General features: G+C 44.2%; 1 protein-coding gene across 2 annotated transcripts in view; it reads left to right on the top strand.

The window, feature by feature from the left end:
* LOC147035645 (uncharacterized) overlaps positions 1-16,417 on the top strand; it is a 121,565-nt gene that overhangs the window by 7,185 nt on the left and 97,963 nt on the right. The window contains exons 2-4 of one of the 2 annotated variants that reach the window (XR_015049190.1): positions 1,084-1,171; positions 1,256-1,388; positions 1,505-1,586. Coding sequence is in view for 1 of the 2 variants with exons in the window: in XM_085845842.1 (XP_085701968.1) it covers positions 1,505-1,586 (82 nt within the window). In the remaining variant the exon portion in view is untranslated. The remainder of the gene's footprint in view (positions 1-1,083; positions 1,172-1,255; positions 1,389-1,504; positions 1,587-16,417) is intronic. The other variant, XM_085845842.1, reaches the window with a different exon arrangement.

The raw sequence follows: 16,417 nt of genomic DNA, 5'->3' as shown, positions 1-16,417 counted from the left end.
ACTTCCCGGCTAGCATTAAGTGCTGGATCAATTGAGGAAAAGATGTTGTGAGCTGAGTACATTACAATAGCAAGCAATTTATTTCCAGAAAGGGTGAGGAAAGGAATGTGGTACATGCAAGCAATACGTTTATTTACAGTGAAAATACATACAGCAGGGACAAGCAAGGATTGGTGATGTCTGGCAAAAGAACTACAGTTATGAACAAAAGATGACACAGGGCAGAACTATGCCGATCTAATTTATTCTGCAGCCTTATTTTCAGACTAATACAACAGGCATCATTAGAAACATTCCGAGGAAGGGTAGATTAGCAAGAGAGATAAGAAAATAATGAGGTAGTTGTGATCTCTAGTTTTACTGAGCGTGGTTGACGAACCAGTGCAGCAAAGTCGCTGAAGAAAGGGAAATAGTAGGAATATTAAGGGTATCTAAGGTGTGTGGTCTGAGGAGGTGCACATGAAGGAGGTGCAAAGACCAATTACTGCACCATAGTCCTAAGAAGGAAGGAAACCAGACATAACAACACACACACACACATACACACACACACACACAAACACACAAACACACACACACACACACACACACACAAACACACATGCACACTCATATTTAAACACACAAACACACACATATTATGTACTGGTAAGTACTTACAAAAGCTGTTTTATTTGAAGTTATAACCTTAACTTATAAGGAATCGACTGATTTCCCAACTGCCCGGATCATCAGCTGGGCACCGTTCTTCATTGAGGTTTCGACCCTTTCAGCCTGGAACCTCTCCAAACAGGGGGAGACTGTCTCGTGGACAGGCCCTCGCTGCTCCTATGGTTGGCAGGGAGTGTCCTGGAAGCAGCAAGGGAAAGAGAATGGCATCTCTATATGTGGGAGAATTATGTGCTTAACCAGTGGGTCGCCCAGGTAACTCAGATGGCAGAGCACTGGTTTGGTTTACCAGGTGAACAAGACCACCAGTGTTTTGCCACTGCCGTACAATATCCAGGCTCACATTTAATGAGTTATCTTTTCTGTGTTTAAAATGGAATGAAACTACAACTTATTTTTCTGTTACTGCGAGAGTTTGTAAGATGAAGTATCATGGAGCACAGCGTACCTTAGACGGTCTCTCAGCTAAATGGACAATTGCTTGCCATCTTTCAAACAGGAGGTACGTTTTTGAATTGTTTCCATTACAAATTCCTGATTTATGCATCCTGGCCAAAATAAAAAACCACCTTTATAATCATTGCAGATTCTACACCCTGAGGACACGACAGATGTTCCTGTGGCTGCCACTGTACAGTCAATGGACACAATATTTGTGACAGCGATACTAAAGAAATTCAAAGCATTTTGTGAAATCTCAGCCAAAACTTTTCAATAAGGTCATGGTGCTTCATTTCATAAAAATGTCAATGTCTAATTGTTTGCACAAATATTGTACAATGTTTGAATTTCTTCCAACTTGATAATTACCTGCCGTTATCGTTCTGTCCAACAGGACGACGCAGGTGGAGAACACCTTCCTTTCAGCTGTCTAGCCTGAGTTTGATTCTTGATCTGATTGCTGCCTTGCATAAAAGGTGTGTTGATAGTCAAATGAGAAATGATGCTGGAGACTGATTGACCAGCATTGATTGTTGGTGGACCTCAAAGATTCCGCAGTGTTTTTCGATTAAGAGAAGGTGAGTCATTGGCGGGACCCGGAACAAATGATAGGTGGTCGTGTATCAGTGGTACAGGTGGACTTCCTGCAGCGATGCAACCAAAATCTAGGTACAGCACATAAATGGATTGATGTATTGTTTTATATTTGTTGCAATTCCAAGATTTTAATTTTATTTGCTTATTTTTACTGTTCTCCGATGCCTTGCTAAAAGCCATCCCTGCAAGTTGTTTTGCCAACTTGCATGTTACTTAGAGCCTTTTTGGCCATATGTAGTGTGCCCGGTGGAAAGTCCTGAGGATTTGAGGTCATTGAGGACTTTCTAGTGGTACTATAATGGCGTTATACAACCATTGTTAGTCTGCAGCCAAGCAGGTATTGTCTGACAATCTGATTACTTTCGTTCTGAAGTCAGCAGCAACCTAATAAGATGAAACAATTGAGTTTTTTTTTTAGGCATGTATGAATTTTCTCATGAGTGTTGCAGAGCCTGAATGTTCATTATCAGCTCCAGGTTTGGAAACACTCACTCTATTCCTCTGTGAGGTTTCCAGCATTGTCTTTCTATCCCGGCCATTCGAGACGACTTCATCGTTTTCGCTCGAGGCAGAGAAAAGCTGCGGCTGACAAGGATCTGATTTACTTCTTACTTATTAACAAATTATTTCTCCTCCTCTCTTCTCCTACCTTGCCTGCCATCCACACTCATTCCTCAGGAAACCTTCACCTGCTTACCCTCCCAAATTCCACATCGGTTGCCTCCCTGCATTCATTCGTTCCCTTATCCTGTCGATTGCGGGATCATCTTTCTGTGGCTGTTGCTCCATCCTCTTCACTTTAGTCATTCGAATACACTGCCCTTCACTCCATCTTGCACTCCCTTGCACATCTGCAATCTCTTCACACGCGTTGATTCTTTCCCATTCTGTTCCTCTCTTGTAACAGTAGTCCTACAAGCTATGAATGTGCAAACTACTAGTGGCTGCTGTTGGGGTTTGGCCTTGTATTTCAATTTATTCTCAGCTACGAATTACCTTTGTCCATAACCTCATAAAAGAACACTCAGCACGTTATGTATGCGGTCAGCATAGTATTACCAGCATCTTTTGTCCTTTCCTCATCTTCTGGCATGCAGCCCAAACTTCTGAATCAATGGAACTGTAAAACTTCCTCTTTTCCTGCTTGGCACTTTTCTTAGTGTGTGCAAGCAGCGTGTCATTCTTCTTGGCAGCACTAGTCTCCTTTTCCTGTCTTGGCTCTTGTTGGACAAGGCAACATTAGAGATTTTAAATATTATTTATTTATTTTTTCCCACTTGGTTAGCCTTAACTTGTCAGTTTGTCTTGAAAATCTTCAACTCCGATGTCTCTTCCTTCAACTAAACTGCAGAATGGATCTACTTCCCAGTGATAAGCTCCACCTGAATGGTCTTAACGAGAGGTGACCGGTATAACTCATGGAATCTGTCCTCCAACCATGCTTAAGGGAATATTTACTCCATGCGCATGAAGCGAAAAGCGGGGTTAATCAATTAATTCACTTTGTCCGTCTACAGATGTGTCTATGATCGAGGAACAGCTGAATTTCAATTGAATGTTATATTTTGAACATGAATCCGAACAAGGAACTTGCAGTTTAGTAGTAGTTTGCTCTGAATTTGGAAAATTGTACGGAATCTCATCCCGAGCATGCATGTGATTATATGATGCGCAGAGAGCAGTGAGATAATTATTTTTGCTCTGTTTGCCTGCCTGGCAGTCAAACAAAATTGAAAGTCATTCCAAACAGGAAACTCACTGTTTTTAAGGACATCATAAAGGACACAAACAACAGGCACAAATAACTAATGTCACCTGTTAAATAAGGTGGTGTAAAAGATGCCGCATCAACAGCGGTAGACTTTCAAAAATAATTCGAAAAAAAAATTGAAAAAAAACTTGTTCAGCATTGCTTGGACAAAACATGCCTGGTGTTGGCTTGATGAGGAGGGTGGCGTGCTTGGGATCCTAGGATCCTGAGTTCAAATCCCACTCGGTTGTTGAATTCATACCAGTTGGGGTTGACTCTGCCTGTCATCTTTCTGAGATTGTCAAAATGAATGCCATCTTGCTGGTATCCTGTGCCGGAGTGGTGACCTGTCCAGGATTGTGCCCAATAGCCAAGGAGACTGCTCAGACAGCAACAACACTCTGCACAGAGTATGGTCCCAATGCATGGATGGATGGACAAAATATTCCACCATTTTTACGTCATCACGACCAATCAAATTTGCTGCTAACTCTCTCCGGGTTGTGGAATATCGGGATTTGGAAAAAAAAATCGTGACTCATGAAATATAGATCGTACTTGGAAACACAACAAGCAAGAGTTTAAAAGATCCTTCCAAGTCCTTTTTTCTCAAGACTGTGTGGGGTCGGGTGTTCTATAAACTCTCCAGCCTTTTTAGATATCGTTAAGAGGAGAAATAACTGAAAGTGATGTTTCAGAAGCAATTGTGTCAGATGGATGAGATGAATCCAAAATTGTACCAATTTGATTGAGGTAATATGTAGACCAGGGGTCTCCAACCTGTGGCCCGCGGGGCACATGCGGCCCCTTAGACGGATTTATGTGGCCCGCGGTGCCGTATTAAGTTTACATTACAATGCGGCCCGCAATACTGCCAATTTGTCAGGGTCAATGATCAAAGCGTTCTGTAATTTTTATTATGATTTTGATTCATATTAGACATGTGTTTTTAACACGATTATTCATTTTTCATATTCGTTGGCAAGAAAAATATATTCAGCACTAATTTTTGTTTAAATTTCCGCATATTAATTATATATATATTTTTGGGGGAATTTAGCGTCCTTTTTTGGGTTGCGGCCCTCCGCCCCTCACCACTTTGGTTTTGTGGCCCTCCGCCCAAAAAGGTTGGAGACCCCTGATGTAGACGGTTCTTTACTCCATATGGAGATGACCCTGTAGTCTGTATTTGGTGTTGGTCTGCTTGGCATTCCCAAATACTTGAGCACATGGGTTTTGTTGTGGGGATCTCAGGTTAAAATCCCATATACGATGTATATTAATCTGTCTGTTGTTTACTAATGTCCTTATAATTCATGTAAAAGCACACTGTCTCAAAATTGCATTGTCCTACATATGATGTGCGTATAAGCTCCTCCATGACTGCAAATAAATAAATAAATAAACAATGGTTTGAGTTTTGTTGGACTCCTCAAATTGTACACTGCTGTTTTGATTAAATATCAAATTAGCAAAGACATCAAAAACTTTTTAACTCTTTGATATCCAATATCACTCAAACTTTTGCTTCATACAATCCTCTTGCAGGCCGTTTAACTTTGGCTGCAGTCACATGCAGATTTGTTATTCCATGGTTGGAAGTTTTGGAAAATGACAGATGTTTTGTGTTATGATATTGAGGTTCTGGCCAAAGTCTGCTGTGGCTGAACTTAATGGTGCCAAAGGATACACAAACAACTAATGCATGGAATGGTCTCCCCAGAAAGGTAGTGGCAGTGGAGGGGGTGGATAAGTTTATATGGAATTTAGATATAGGTACCTAGATGCATTGCAGATAGAGGGGTATGGCGAAATTCGCTTGTGTGGAACGTAGGTAGCTTGTGTGTGGATGGTTGATGAAACTTGGGTTGGTGCAGTGCATGCATGGTGGGTCGAATGGCCTCTTCCTGTACCAAAGGTCCTTGTGTATCCGCACTAACTGTCAGACAATTAATGAATAGCATGAATGGATGACCTATTTATTCCCAGGTTGAGGCATAATCCCTCTGGAGGAGGGAGGTCACACACACACACACACACACACACACACACACACACACACACACACACACACACACACACACACACACACACACACACACACACACACTTGAGAGGCTGCGAGGTGTGTTTGCTATTCATATCGTGGTGTGTTAGCTTGCTTGCTTGATTTGTACCATGACTAAAAGAAAAGGGTTGGAATAGAAATCAGAATAGAAGACAGAGATATAGATAATGGACCGAGCTATTAGACCCACGCAACGCACTTCGTCCCTTTAACCCACTCGACATGAGGGGAAGGTCTAACTGCACGAAGACTAATGACATAACTGCCTGGGGATCACTGATGTCGGGTGCCATTGCCTGGGACTTAGAGGCATGTGGTTTTGTAGAACTGCAACAATATATATATATATATATATATAGAAATATAAATATATATACAAACACAAACATCAAGTCCCTTACACAAGTTATGGAACAAGACTGTTACAGTATGCTCACCATCCTCTGGAGTTGAGATACAGAATAATTTGATGGCCTCCCAAAGTTCTTATTCATCTCCTGCAAAGAACACTGTAAGCGAAGTACACGTGATCATGTGGACTGAGAAGCAACATATAATCCCTAATTAACGATAGCCAGGGAAATACAAGCATTAGGCTCCCAAATAAATTAGAACAATGTGATTAAAGACAAAGTTAAATATTAAATATTAAATGCTTTTAGCTGTGTATTATATTTGCCTTGAAGAAAATAACAAATTGATGTAGAGATGGAGTTTAATCCTTCTTAATCCAACCCTCTTAATTGCAGTTTCAGTGTTGTCTGTCTCTGTGTGTCTCTGTCTCTGTGTGTCTCTGTCTGTCTGTCTGTCTGTCTGTCTGTCTGTCTGTCTATCTCTCTCTCTCTCTCTCTCTCTCTCTCTCTCTCTCTCTCTCTCTCTCTCTCTCTCTCTCTCTCTCTCTCTCTCTCTCTCTCTCTCTCTCTTCTCTTTCTCTTTCTCTTTCTCTTTCTCTTTCTCTTTCTCTTTCTCTTTCTCTTTCTCTTTCTCTTTCTCTTTCTCTTTCTCTTTCTCTTTCTCTTTCTCTTTCTCTTTCTCTTTCTCTTTCTCTTTCTCTTTCTCTTTCTCTTTCTCTTTCTCTTTCTCTTTCTCTTTCTCTTTCTCTTTCTCTTTCTCTTTCTCTTTCTCTTTCTCTTTCTCTTTCTCTTTCTCTTTCTCTCTCTCTCTCTCTCTCTCTCTTTCTCTTTCTCTTTCTCTTTCTCTTTCTCTCTCTCTCTCTCTCTCTCTCTCTCTCTCTCTCTCTCTCTCTCTCTCTCTCTCTCTCTCTCTCTCTCTCTCTCTCTCTCTCTCTCTCTCTCTCTCTCTCCCTCTCTTTCTCTTTGTTCATTCCTTTGGTTATTGTGTGTCCAAGATTTACCCCGCTACCCTACTGTTGGTTCATATGCTCCGTCACCTTGCTCTTCCATGAGCCTCGATTATGAGGACAAAAAAAATAAATCAACACCTTTAGTGAGTGAAATAAATCACATGACCCATTGACTTATCATATTATATACTATACAAGTTGTAATTTTCATGTTGGCAATGCTATGAAATTATAGTACATAGCTTTTGGCTGATCCCAAATTGCACCGTAATTGGTGTAAGGCAGACTTTTGCTGATGCAAGTTTCTCCCCTTAATTCATGTAATTTCTGATGGACCAAACCCTGCTTGGTACAGCTAATCCCCTTGGCTTATGCACCTAGTGCAGGTGATGTGATCACCCAGAAAGTATACTTAAGCTTCCGAAACACTGAATAACTCATCCCCCAGTGCATTAATGCATTTTGAATTCGCTCTGATGAATCATAACAGCAAGTCGATACAAAACCATGCTCCACACGTCACTAACGATGCCCTATTGAAGCCTATCACAAAGTATGGTGAGATGGCAGGATGGCCTAGAGGTACGCATACACGACTCTCAGCTGCCTAGCCTGGGTTGGAATCTCGACCCAGCTATAAACTGTCATCCGGGTGTTTCACAGGCAGCGGGATTCATCGATGTGTGTGCCATCCCGAGGAAGGACGTTAAACGGGAGTCCCGTCTGCTGCTATTAGTTGGTGGACAGAATGGATCCCATGGTGTAATTTGCAATGAGTTGGCGAGCTATCGCCACCACCTTGAACAAATTCCAAATTTCTGCCTCATCTACAGTGGGCACCTCAACCAATGATGACTACCCCCACAGCCTTGTGTCCGGATGATGATGCCACTCAAGTCCGGTGCCCTTGGTGCCCTCTACTCAATACGCTCATTTCAACAGCCAAGCTCCCGGCTGGTCAATGAACTCTTGTGCTGCACTTGAAAGAAGACGAAGTATGGTGAATTTCTCAGTTCTTGATCAAAGGTGGGAGTTTATCTCTAAATCTTTTTCAATCCAGTGTCAGCATGATATTGAGGGGGACAGCAGGTGCGGTCACTTTGTTTGATCGTGGAGAATGGCGTCATTTCTGCTCTTTGGTTAAACCCGTAGCATCGCAAAGGAGTAAAAGCTGCCTTGAGGTCTGAATTAATTGTAAAATATTGTGGATTTAGTTGGAAAAAGCGATGGGCATTTTGGGGTTTGCATATCAACTTAATTTTGAAATGAAAATCGAGAGATGCAACGGAGTTTAATTACCTACTCCTCCAAATAACGAATTAATGAATATCACAATGAATGAATGTCAAAGGGTGGAGAAGCTCCGTTGGAGTCAACGACCAACCATATCTTGTGCCCAACTGTGTCTGTGGACATACTCCTGCAGTTGGGTTCGTTTTTTGTTAAAGAAGGTTGGTGGTAGGATGTGCACTCCAGCCACGGCAAAACCAGTCATTCCACAAAACGTACCACAAAGAAATCTGTAAACACACTCCGTGGGAGTACCTCCTGTGCATCTGCTCTCCGCAGGGCAGCTCACTTGATGACAGGAGTGGGGCAAAGCCTTCGAGACCCCCCACTCTTGGGTTAACCTGAGGCGATCCCATTGGGTGGGTGCCTGGAATGTCCTATCCCAAAGAGAGGATGATCACTTATCTCTGTTATCATCTGAGATCAAGTGTTTGGATATCGGTATTGAAGCACTCTCCTGAGGTTCGGAGACCGGATAGTGACGACATCATGACGGGTGGTTACACCTACTATTGGTCTGGTCTTCCTGAGGGTTATCATACTGTAGCTGTGTCCAATAAGCTGACACCAATGATATTTGAGATAACACCGGTCAACGAGCATATTATGACACTAAGGATTCATCACTCCTTGGGTGTTGTTTCCCTGGTCTCTGTAGATGCTCCGACTGAGGCGAGTGACCTCACCGTGAAGGACACATTCTATGCCACGCTCAAGTGTGTGGTTGATCAGTGCCTTAGGCAAGATACTCTTCTAGTCTTGGGGGATTTCAATGCATCAACTGGAACTGGTAGGGATGACTATGAGACATGTGTTGGTCCCCATGGGTCTGGAACTGTGAACCAAAATAGCAATAAGTTTCTTGACTTTGCAAGAAGTCGTGGACTTAGGGTGGCTGGTTCGTGGGTTCATTGCCCACAAGCTCATCGCTGAACTTGGTATTCCAACGCTGGCGGTGTGGCAAAGGAGTTCGATCATGTGCTCGATGATGGTCACTGAAGGATGGTCCAGAACTGCAGCATCGACCGGAGTGCTCAGTTCCTCTTTACCGACGACAACATTGTTGTAGCAACACTGAAGTTGCAGCTTAAATCCAGGAGAATCATACCATCCCAGCCTCTGCTGGATGTTGGCAAGCTCAAGGATGAGAGGGTCGTTGAGGAGTTTACAAACATGTTGATGGAGATTTTGGGGGTCTGGGTGCTTTGGGGAATCCTGAAGAGCTGTGGAGTCCCTTCATGACCACCGTCATTGATGTTGCCGGTGGATGTCTGGGAACTCACTGTAGGGCGAAGAAAAATTTTGTCTCAAGGGACACTGGATAACATTGACTAGAGTTCCAGGGCCAGGCTGAATGGCAGAGCTGAACTGTTCAGGGAGCTGAGGCGTAAAACTGTACGTACGCTGAGGGTGGACAAGGAGGCCGATTTTGTGAGGGGTAGAGCGTCACCTGTTGTCAAGTGATTCTCGTCCCGCTTACAGGGGATTTCGCACATTGCGTTCATCCAAGCCCATCCCTCGGGGTACTGCAGTTGGAGCGGTGGGTGGTAGGCTCTTGACAGAGGAGTCTGAAGTGAAGGCCCGCTGGACCGGTTACTTTGAGAGGCTGTACCACGCTAATCCACCAGCAGTGGAGTTGGATGCCCATGGTGTTACTATCCCTTTTACTGACCCTCCAATCAACTGTGGTCCACCATCGTTTGTGGAAACACGGGCTGCGGAGAACCGGTTGAAAAGGGGTAAAGCTCCAGGGATCTGTGGCATCCATGCTGAACTTCTCAAAGCTGGTGAAAATGCTGCACTCGTGTCGTTGCATGCAGTTTTGTGCTCTGCCTGGAACACCGGCATCATCCCAACTGATTGGAAGAGGGGCCTTGTTGTCCCTCTCTGGAATGGGAAGGGTGATCGCCAAGACTGCAACAACTACTGAGGGGTGACCCTGCTCTCAGTGCCAGGCAAGGTCTTTGCTCAGATAATTTTTGATCGGGTTCGCCACATTCTGCTTGAGCACCAGCGTCCAGAGCAGACAGGCTTTACACCAAAGAGGTTAACGATTGACCGTATCCTTGCTCTTCGTATCCTCACCGAACGCAGACGAGAGTTTCGGCAGGGGCTGCTTGCAGCCTATGTTGATCTCTGTAAAGAGTTCGATTCAGTGAATCGGGATGTCCTCTGGAGGATTCTTGGTCTTCATGGGGTGCCACCAAAACTGATCGATCTGATGTCTGAACTATACTCTGGTACTGAGAGTGCTGTGAGGTGTGGTGGTACCATCTCTGACTTATTTCCAGTTGTTCGTGGATTTCATAAGGGGATGTGTACTCGCCCCCACAGTTTTCAGTGCTTCTCTGGACTGAATTCTGTGGAGGATGTTGGGAGAGATGAAGCTGCGGTGCATCCTTTGGGAATGTCAATATCTCTGATCTTGACTTCGCAGATGATGCAATAATCTTTTCGGAGACTCTAGATATCCTTTTGGTTCCCCTCAAGGTGGTGAATGAGAAGTTAGGACCACTGCGATTGCAGGTTACCAGGGTAAAAACTAAAATCCAAGGTTTCAGTGACATCTTGGATGCTGCTATCTTGTCTATACATGTTTGTGGTGAGGATGTTGAGGTCACGGAGAGATTCACTTCCCTTGGCAGTGATATTGCTGTCTCTGCTGGCTGTGAGTCACAAGTCAACAGACGTCTGGGTCGGGCATGGGGAGTCATTGATTCACTGGATCATGGGGTGTGGTGCTGCCGGTACCTGTGCGGGACAAAAGTCCGAGTCTTCAGATCATTGGTGCTTCCAGTCTTGCTCTATGGATGTGAGACTTGACATCTGACCAGAGATCTGAGACGGCGACTTATTCCTTTGGTGTCAGGTCTCTTCAGAGAATCCTTGGCTATCACTGGTCAGACTTTGTGTCCAACGAGCATTTGCTGAGAGAGACTCAAATGAGATTTGTTACCTGCATAGTCCGTGAGCGTCAGTTGCGGCTGTATGGACATGTGGCTCGTTTTCCTGATGCTGATCCTGTTAACCATATTCTCTCAGAAAGGAAGTCTTGTGAGTGGAGGAGGTCAACGGGCGGACCACGTGCCTCGTGGTTGCAGCAGGTTGATCGGCATCTCAAGGAGATGGGGATGGGCCAGGTATCTGCCTATGAGATGGCCAGACGGAGGCCCCTGGAGTACCGGCGGAAAGTGTACGCAGCGGCGTGCTGATCTGGCGCATGCTCCCATACCTGACCTGACCTGACAATGAATAGTCCCAAGTGGGACAGACGCTCATCTTCCAATGGAGGGTGGACATAGTTGGGGTGAATTAGTTGATTTTCAGCTTGATTTGATGGAAAATTAGGGATCTGTGGTTCGGAAAGGCCTGAAAACATGACTATTCACTCAGTGAAAACTATGGAGGATGAGCAGGCCCTGAAATAAGGAAAATGTTCCATTAGTTTTTGGCCTGTGAATGGACCCTTAAACCCTTATAGACTGACCCTTCGAGGTCGAAGGGTTAAAAAGGTCTCAACGGTGTTCGGGGCTGAAAGGGGTCTTTCCTGTCAAAAGGGTCTCACAGGGTTAATTAGAGAGTAATCTTCATGATGTTCTTGATTTGTTATACATGTCGTGTTGTCCATACACTGTTATTGACTGCAACTGAATTACATACCGAAATTGAAATTTTGAATAATTTGAGATTTACCTGAAAATGCTGTGTTGGAAAAGGCGCGCACACACACACACACACACACACACACACACACACACACACACACACACACACACACACACACACGGTTTGCAAGAGCAAAACATATATTTAACATATTGACAAACTTCTTCCTTATTCTCAGCAAAACAATTGAATTATTTATTCCGGTGCCTCTAAAATCCTCCCTTTTCATTCAGGACCACCATTTTATCACCCAGGTCACTCAATCCTCCACTTACTGCTTCTCCTGTCCCAGCAGCAGAGAGAAACAAAAAATGATTCACTAAACATGTGATTGGCTAAACGAAAAAATGAGAATTGGTGTTAAACTGAGCTCTAAAAATGGCCATCCATTGTGACATCATCAGGTGTCAGTGCATCATCATCGATCATCAACGTACCAAACTCTTTAACAATCAGAGGACATGGTCCGTTGTTATTGAATCTATGCAAAGCAACATGGTGCGCAGTTTTAAGATGGATTGGATGAGTCCACATTCTCAAACGTTCCTGAATATTATATAAGCTCTGGGCGAATGAGCTAACAGAGCCGATGTCAGTTTGCAGGATAAGTGTTTGACAGTGCAGTGATTAAAAATGGGCTTCAAGACACTCGTATCACCTTATTACGGTTAACAGCGCTGGTGTTTATCCCAGAAAGGAAGTAAAAGAGCTCATTCCTGCAATCACCATCTTTTATGGATTACAGAAGGGTATTAAATTGAGGAACTCAACTTGGGTTGGCATGAAACAGCTTTTTGTGTTCATGTGGGTTTATGTGTGTCAAATTTCACCAAAATGTCTGCACGTGAAGTGAAAACGATCCAGAAGACTGTTTGAGTGTTATGTTTCTCACGTATACTGGGCAATCCACTTCAAGGAAGGTAGCTACTAAACAAATCATGTTGGAGCGAAGTTGATGGCATGCCAATCGTAAATCCACACACTTTGCACCCAAAGGAAAGTTTAAAGATGGCAGAAAGTTCCACCAGGAATGACCCAAGATCACATTTGAGTTTGTTTTTTTTCAAATTTCCGTTTTGACCCCTGTGACTCCAAGTCCCCACCACCTGGAGCTTGAATCAAATCAAAAAAGTCGTGGCATATTTCACGCGCCCCCCCCCCCCCAATGTTGATTGCGTATACAAAGTTTCATTCAAAAATGTTCAAAATGTGCCCGTAAAATTGCATTTTTTGGTGTTTGACTTTTTGACCCTGGCCAGAGGGTGGGGCCAAAAATGTCATGCTTCGCTCTAATGGTACTTCGATTTCGCTCTAACATGATTTGTGATTGGCCACCTTCCTTGTAGTTGATTACCCAGTATACGTGAGAAACATAACACTCCAACAGTCTTCTGGATCGTTTTCACTTCACTTGCAGATATTTTGGTGAAATTTGACTCATAAACCCACATGAGCACAAAAAGCTGTTTCATGCCAACCTAAGTCGAGTTTCACAATTTAATATAAACTTCTGGTAAAACTACCAAAATCACGAATCACTATTCACCTTCACTCTTTCATTCCTCTTTTTTCCCGCTTTTGGAATAAACTCCCTCACTCTGTTCAATCCCATTCTTCCCTCCAGGCCTTCAAAACAGCTGTTCACCACCACCTCTTATCGTCTCCCATCCAAATCCTCGATCTTTTCTACCCCCGTTAATCCACCCCAAACCCACCTCCTTCAAATTCCCCGTTTTCCTTCCTGAAAGTCCCTGTAATGTCCATCTTGTATACCCCGTGTTCCCCGCCCAATCCCTCTCCCTTCCACAGATCTCCTAATGTCTCTGTTCCCCACTGTTTTGTCCTTCCCACTCCCGCCCCTCTTGTCTCATGACCCCCTTGCTGTACGTTGTGTGTTAGCTCTCATACGAGCCTCGACAAGGTATACAAAAAAATACCCTTCTGTAAAACCATTTAACGTTCATAACTACCAAGTTTAGTGAATTTCTGCGCAACCGTTTAGGAGATGATAGTGTGACAGCTGGACAGAAACAGACAAACAGACAGATAGAGCCAATTACAATATCCATATGTTTTTTTCCAAAAAGCGTGGGGATAATAAAGCTGGGGCATAAGTCATATTTGTACATTGAAATTCAGGTATAGTACAGGTATATACAATTCCACTTTTTCCCATGTACTTTATCTCAGGTGTCCTTTCACTTTTCAGCCCTAGTCACACCTGGAATGATGATGGTCCAATGGATGATGTCTAGTGGTCATGTCCTTGCCATTGAGTCGTCAGGCCTGAGTTTGATTCTTGATCTGACTATAAACTGACAGATTGGTGCTTCACAGGCAGGTTGCATCACAGAGGGCACCATGTCTCAGATGGACGTTAGGGACCTGTCACACCTTAACGTTTTAGCCAGCGTATGGCAACGTATCAAAATGTATGTAAAACGCTGGCGTACGCTGAAGTATTGATGTTTTTTTCCAGTTTTGGGCATATTCATAACGAGTTGGACGTATGCATAACGTATTAGTAATGTATACAGAACGTTTCGATAACATATAGATAACTTATACCAACGAATGCTGAGCATGTTGTCGGCGTTCACAACCTATGCCCAACGATAGTCTAACTTAAGCATAATGCGGCAGCGTATCACTGACGATCACGTGGCTTAGCCTATTAAAAGGCTGCGGCTCAACGATTCAAATGATAACCGCACTAGACATCGAAGTGTCAAGCCGCTGTCACACCTTGACGTTTTAGCCAGCGTATGCCGACATATGAAAAATTTGCCAAATACACTGGCACACGTCGAATACATTATGGGTAAGTTTTGTATACGTTAAGAGCACGCTGAAGCACGCTGAAGCACGCTGGCATACGTCATAGTACGCCGAGTAGGTCGACAAATTTTCAGCATGTTGAAAATTTTTCGACGTATGCCAGCGTATGACACACGTTCCGCATCCGCTGGCATAAGTTGTAGGCACGTTATGCGATCGTTGACATACGTCGACACACGTTACTTGTAAGTTACTCATAAGTCAAAACACGTCGAGGTAATGTTTAGTATACCCAAAACTTAATTTTTAACCTATGTGTAACATATCTCCAATGCACATTGACGTATGTAAACGTATTTGATTGACGTCTTCCGGGCGACCACATAACTTACTGAACGTGTTTCGAACTTACAGCTACCGTATAATGGCGTATTGGCAACGTTTAGGGGAATTGGTATATAAAAATGGGCTTCACAGGAGGAACCCGTCAGTGTTCCAGACTCCATGCTTTTTTTTTTTTCTTCGGTATGACGGTGATGTTGACATTTTTTTTTTTTTTTTGTATACCTTGGTCGAGGCTCGTATGACAGCAAACACACAACTCACAGCAAGGAGGCATGAGACAAGAGGGGCGGGAGTGGAAGGGACAAAACAGTGGGGAACAGACACATTAGGTGAACTGTGGAAGGGAGAGGGATGGGGATGGGACGGGGAACATGGCGAAGAGAAGATGGACATTTCAGGGACTTTCAGGAAGGAAAGCAGGAGAAATGAAGGAAGTGGGCTTGGGTGGATTATCGGGGGTAGAAAAGATCGAGGATTTGGATGGGGGAAGATAAGAGGTGGTGGTGAACAGCTGTTTTGAAAGCCTGGAGGGAAGAATGGGAAAGAATAGAGTGAGGAAGTTTATTCCAAAGGCGGGAAAAAAGAGGAATGAAAGAGTGAAGATGAGCAGCGATTCGTGATTTTGGTAGTTTTACCAGAAGGGGGTTGTTGGCGGACCTTGAGCGCCCTGTGGAAATGTGGTGGGGACAAATCGCAGAGAGAGCAGAGGGGGCAAGGCTGGAGAGGAGTCGGTAGAAGACAGAAAGACCACCGACCAACCTGCGGTGATTGAGTGAGAGGCCCAAAGACTCAGCTTCATTGCGGGAGATGCCGATGATCTTAAATGCCCTGGTTTCGACAGCGTAAAGCCGAGAAAGGTGGGAGGCAGGAGCACCAGCCCAGAGGGGAGAGCAGTACTCCATCAGGCTACGGACAAAAGCTTTGTAAGTGGTAAGGAGCTCAAGAGGGCCGAGGAAGGACTTAGCACGACGGAGGATTCCCAGTCGGCGACTGGCTTTTGAGGCGAGGTTGGAAATGTGACTTTCCCAGGTAAGGTCATGGCAGATAGTGAGACCTAGAAGCTTGAAAGAAAAGACTTCTTCCAGAGGATTGTTGAGAAAGTGGATGGGGGGGTTTTGTAAACGGTCCTTTCGAAGAGACATAGTGAGAGTGTGAGATTTGTCTGGATTGAAAGACATGTTCCACGTGTTGGACCAGTTTGTGATTTTATCCAGATCTGCAGTGAGCGAAGAAGCTGCTGCTTGCCGGTCTGAGGGATGACAGATGGTACGGCAGAGGGTGGAGTCATCGGCAAAGAGAAATAGAGGATTTTCCAGAGAGTCCGAGAGATCATTGATGAAAACCAGAAAAAGAACAGGGCCCAGAACGCTACCTTGAGGAACTCCAGCCTGCACAGGAAGAGGGGATGAAAGAACTCCATTTAGGGCCACACGTTGACTGCGACTGCGACAGGAGAGGAAGTCTGCGAGCCATGAGTGGAGATGGCCTTGAATACCATGGGAAGAGAGTT

The sequence above is a fragment of the Eptatretus burgeri genome, chromosome 1 (genome assembly GCF_056783735.1).
Source record: "Eptatretus burgeri isolate ZD-2024b chromosome 1, Ebu_testis_v1, whole genome shotgun sequence".
NCBI lineage: Eukaryota > Metazoa > Chordata > Myxini > Myxiniformes > Myxinidae > Eptatretus > Eptatretus burgeri.
Note: the sequence above shows the minus strand (reverse complement) of the source record. Positions and strands in the feature narration are given on the sequence as shown.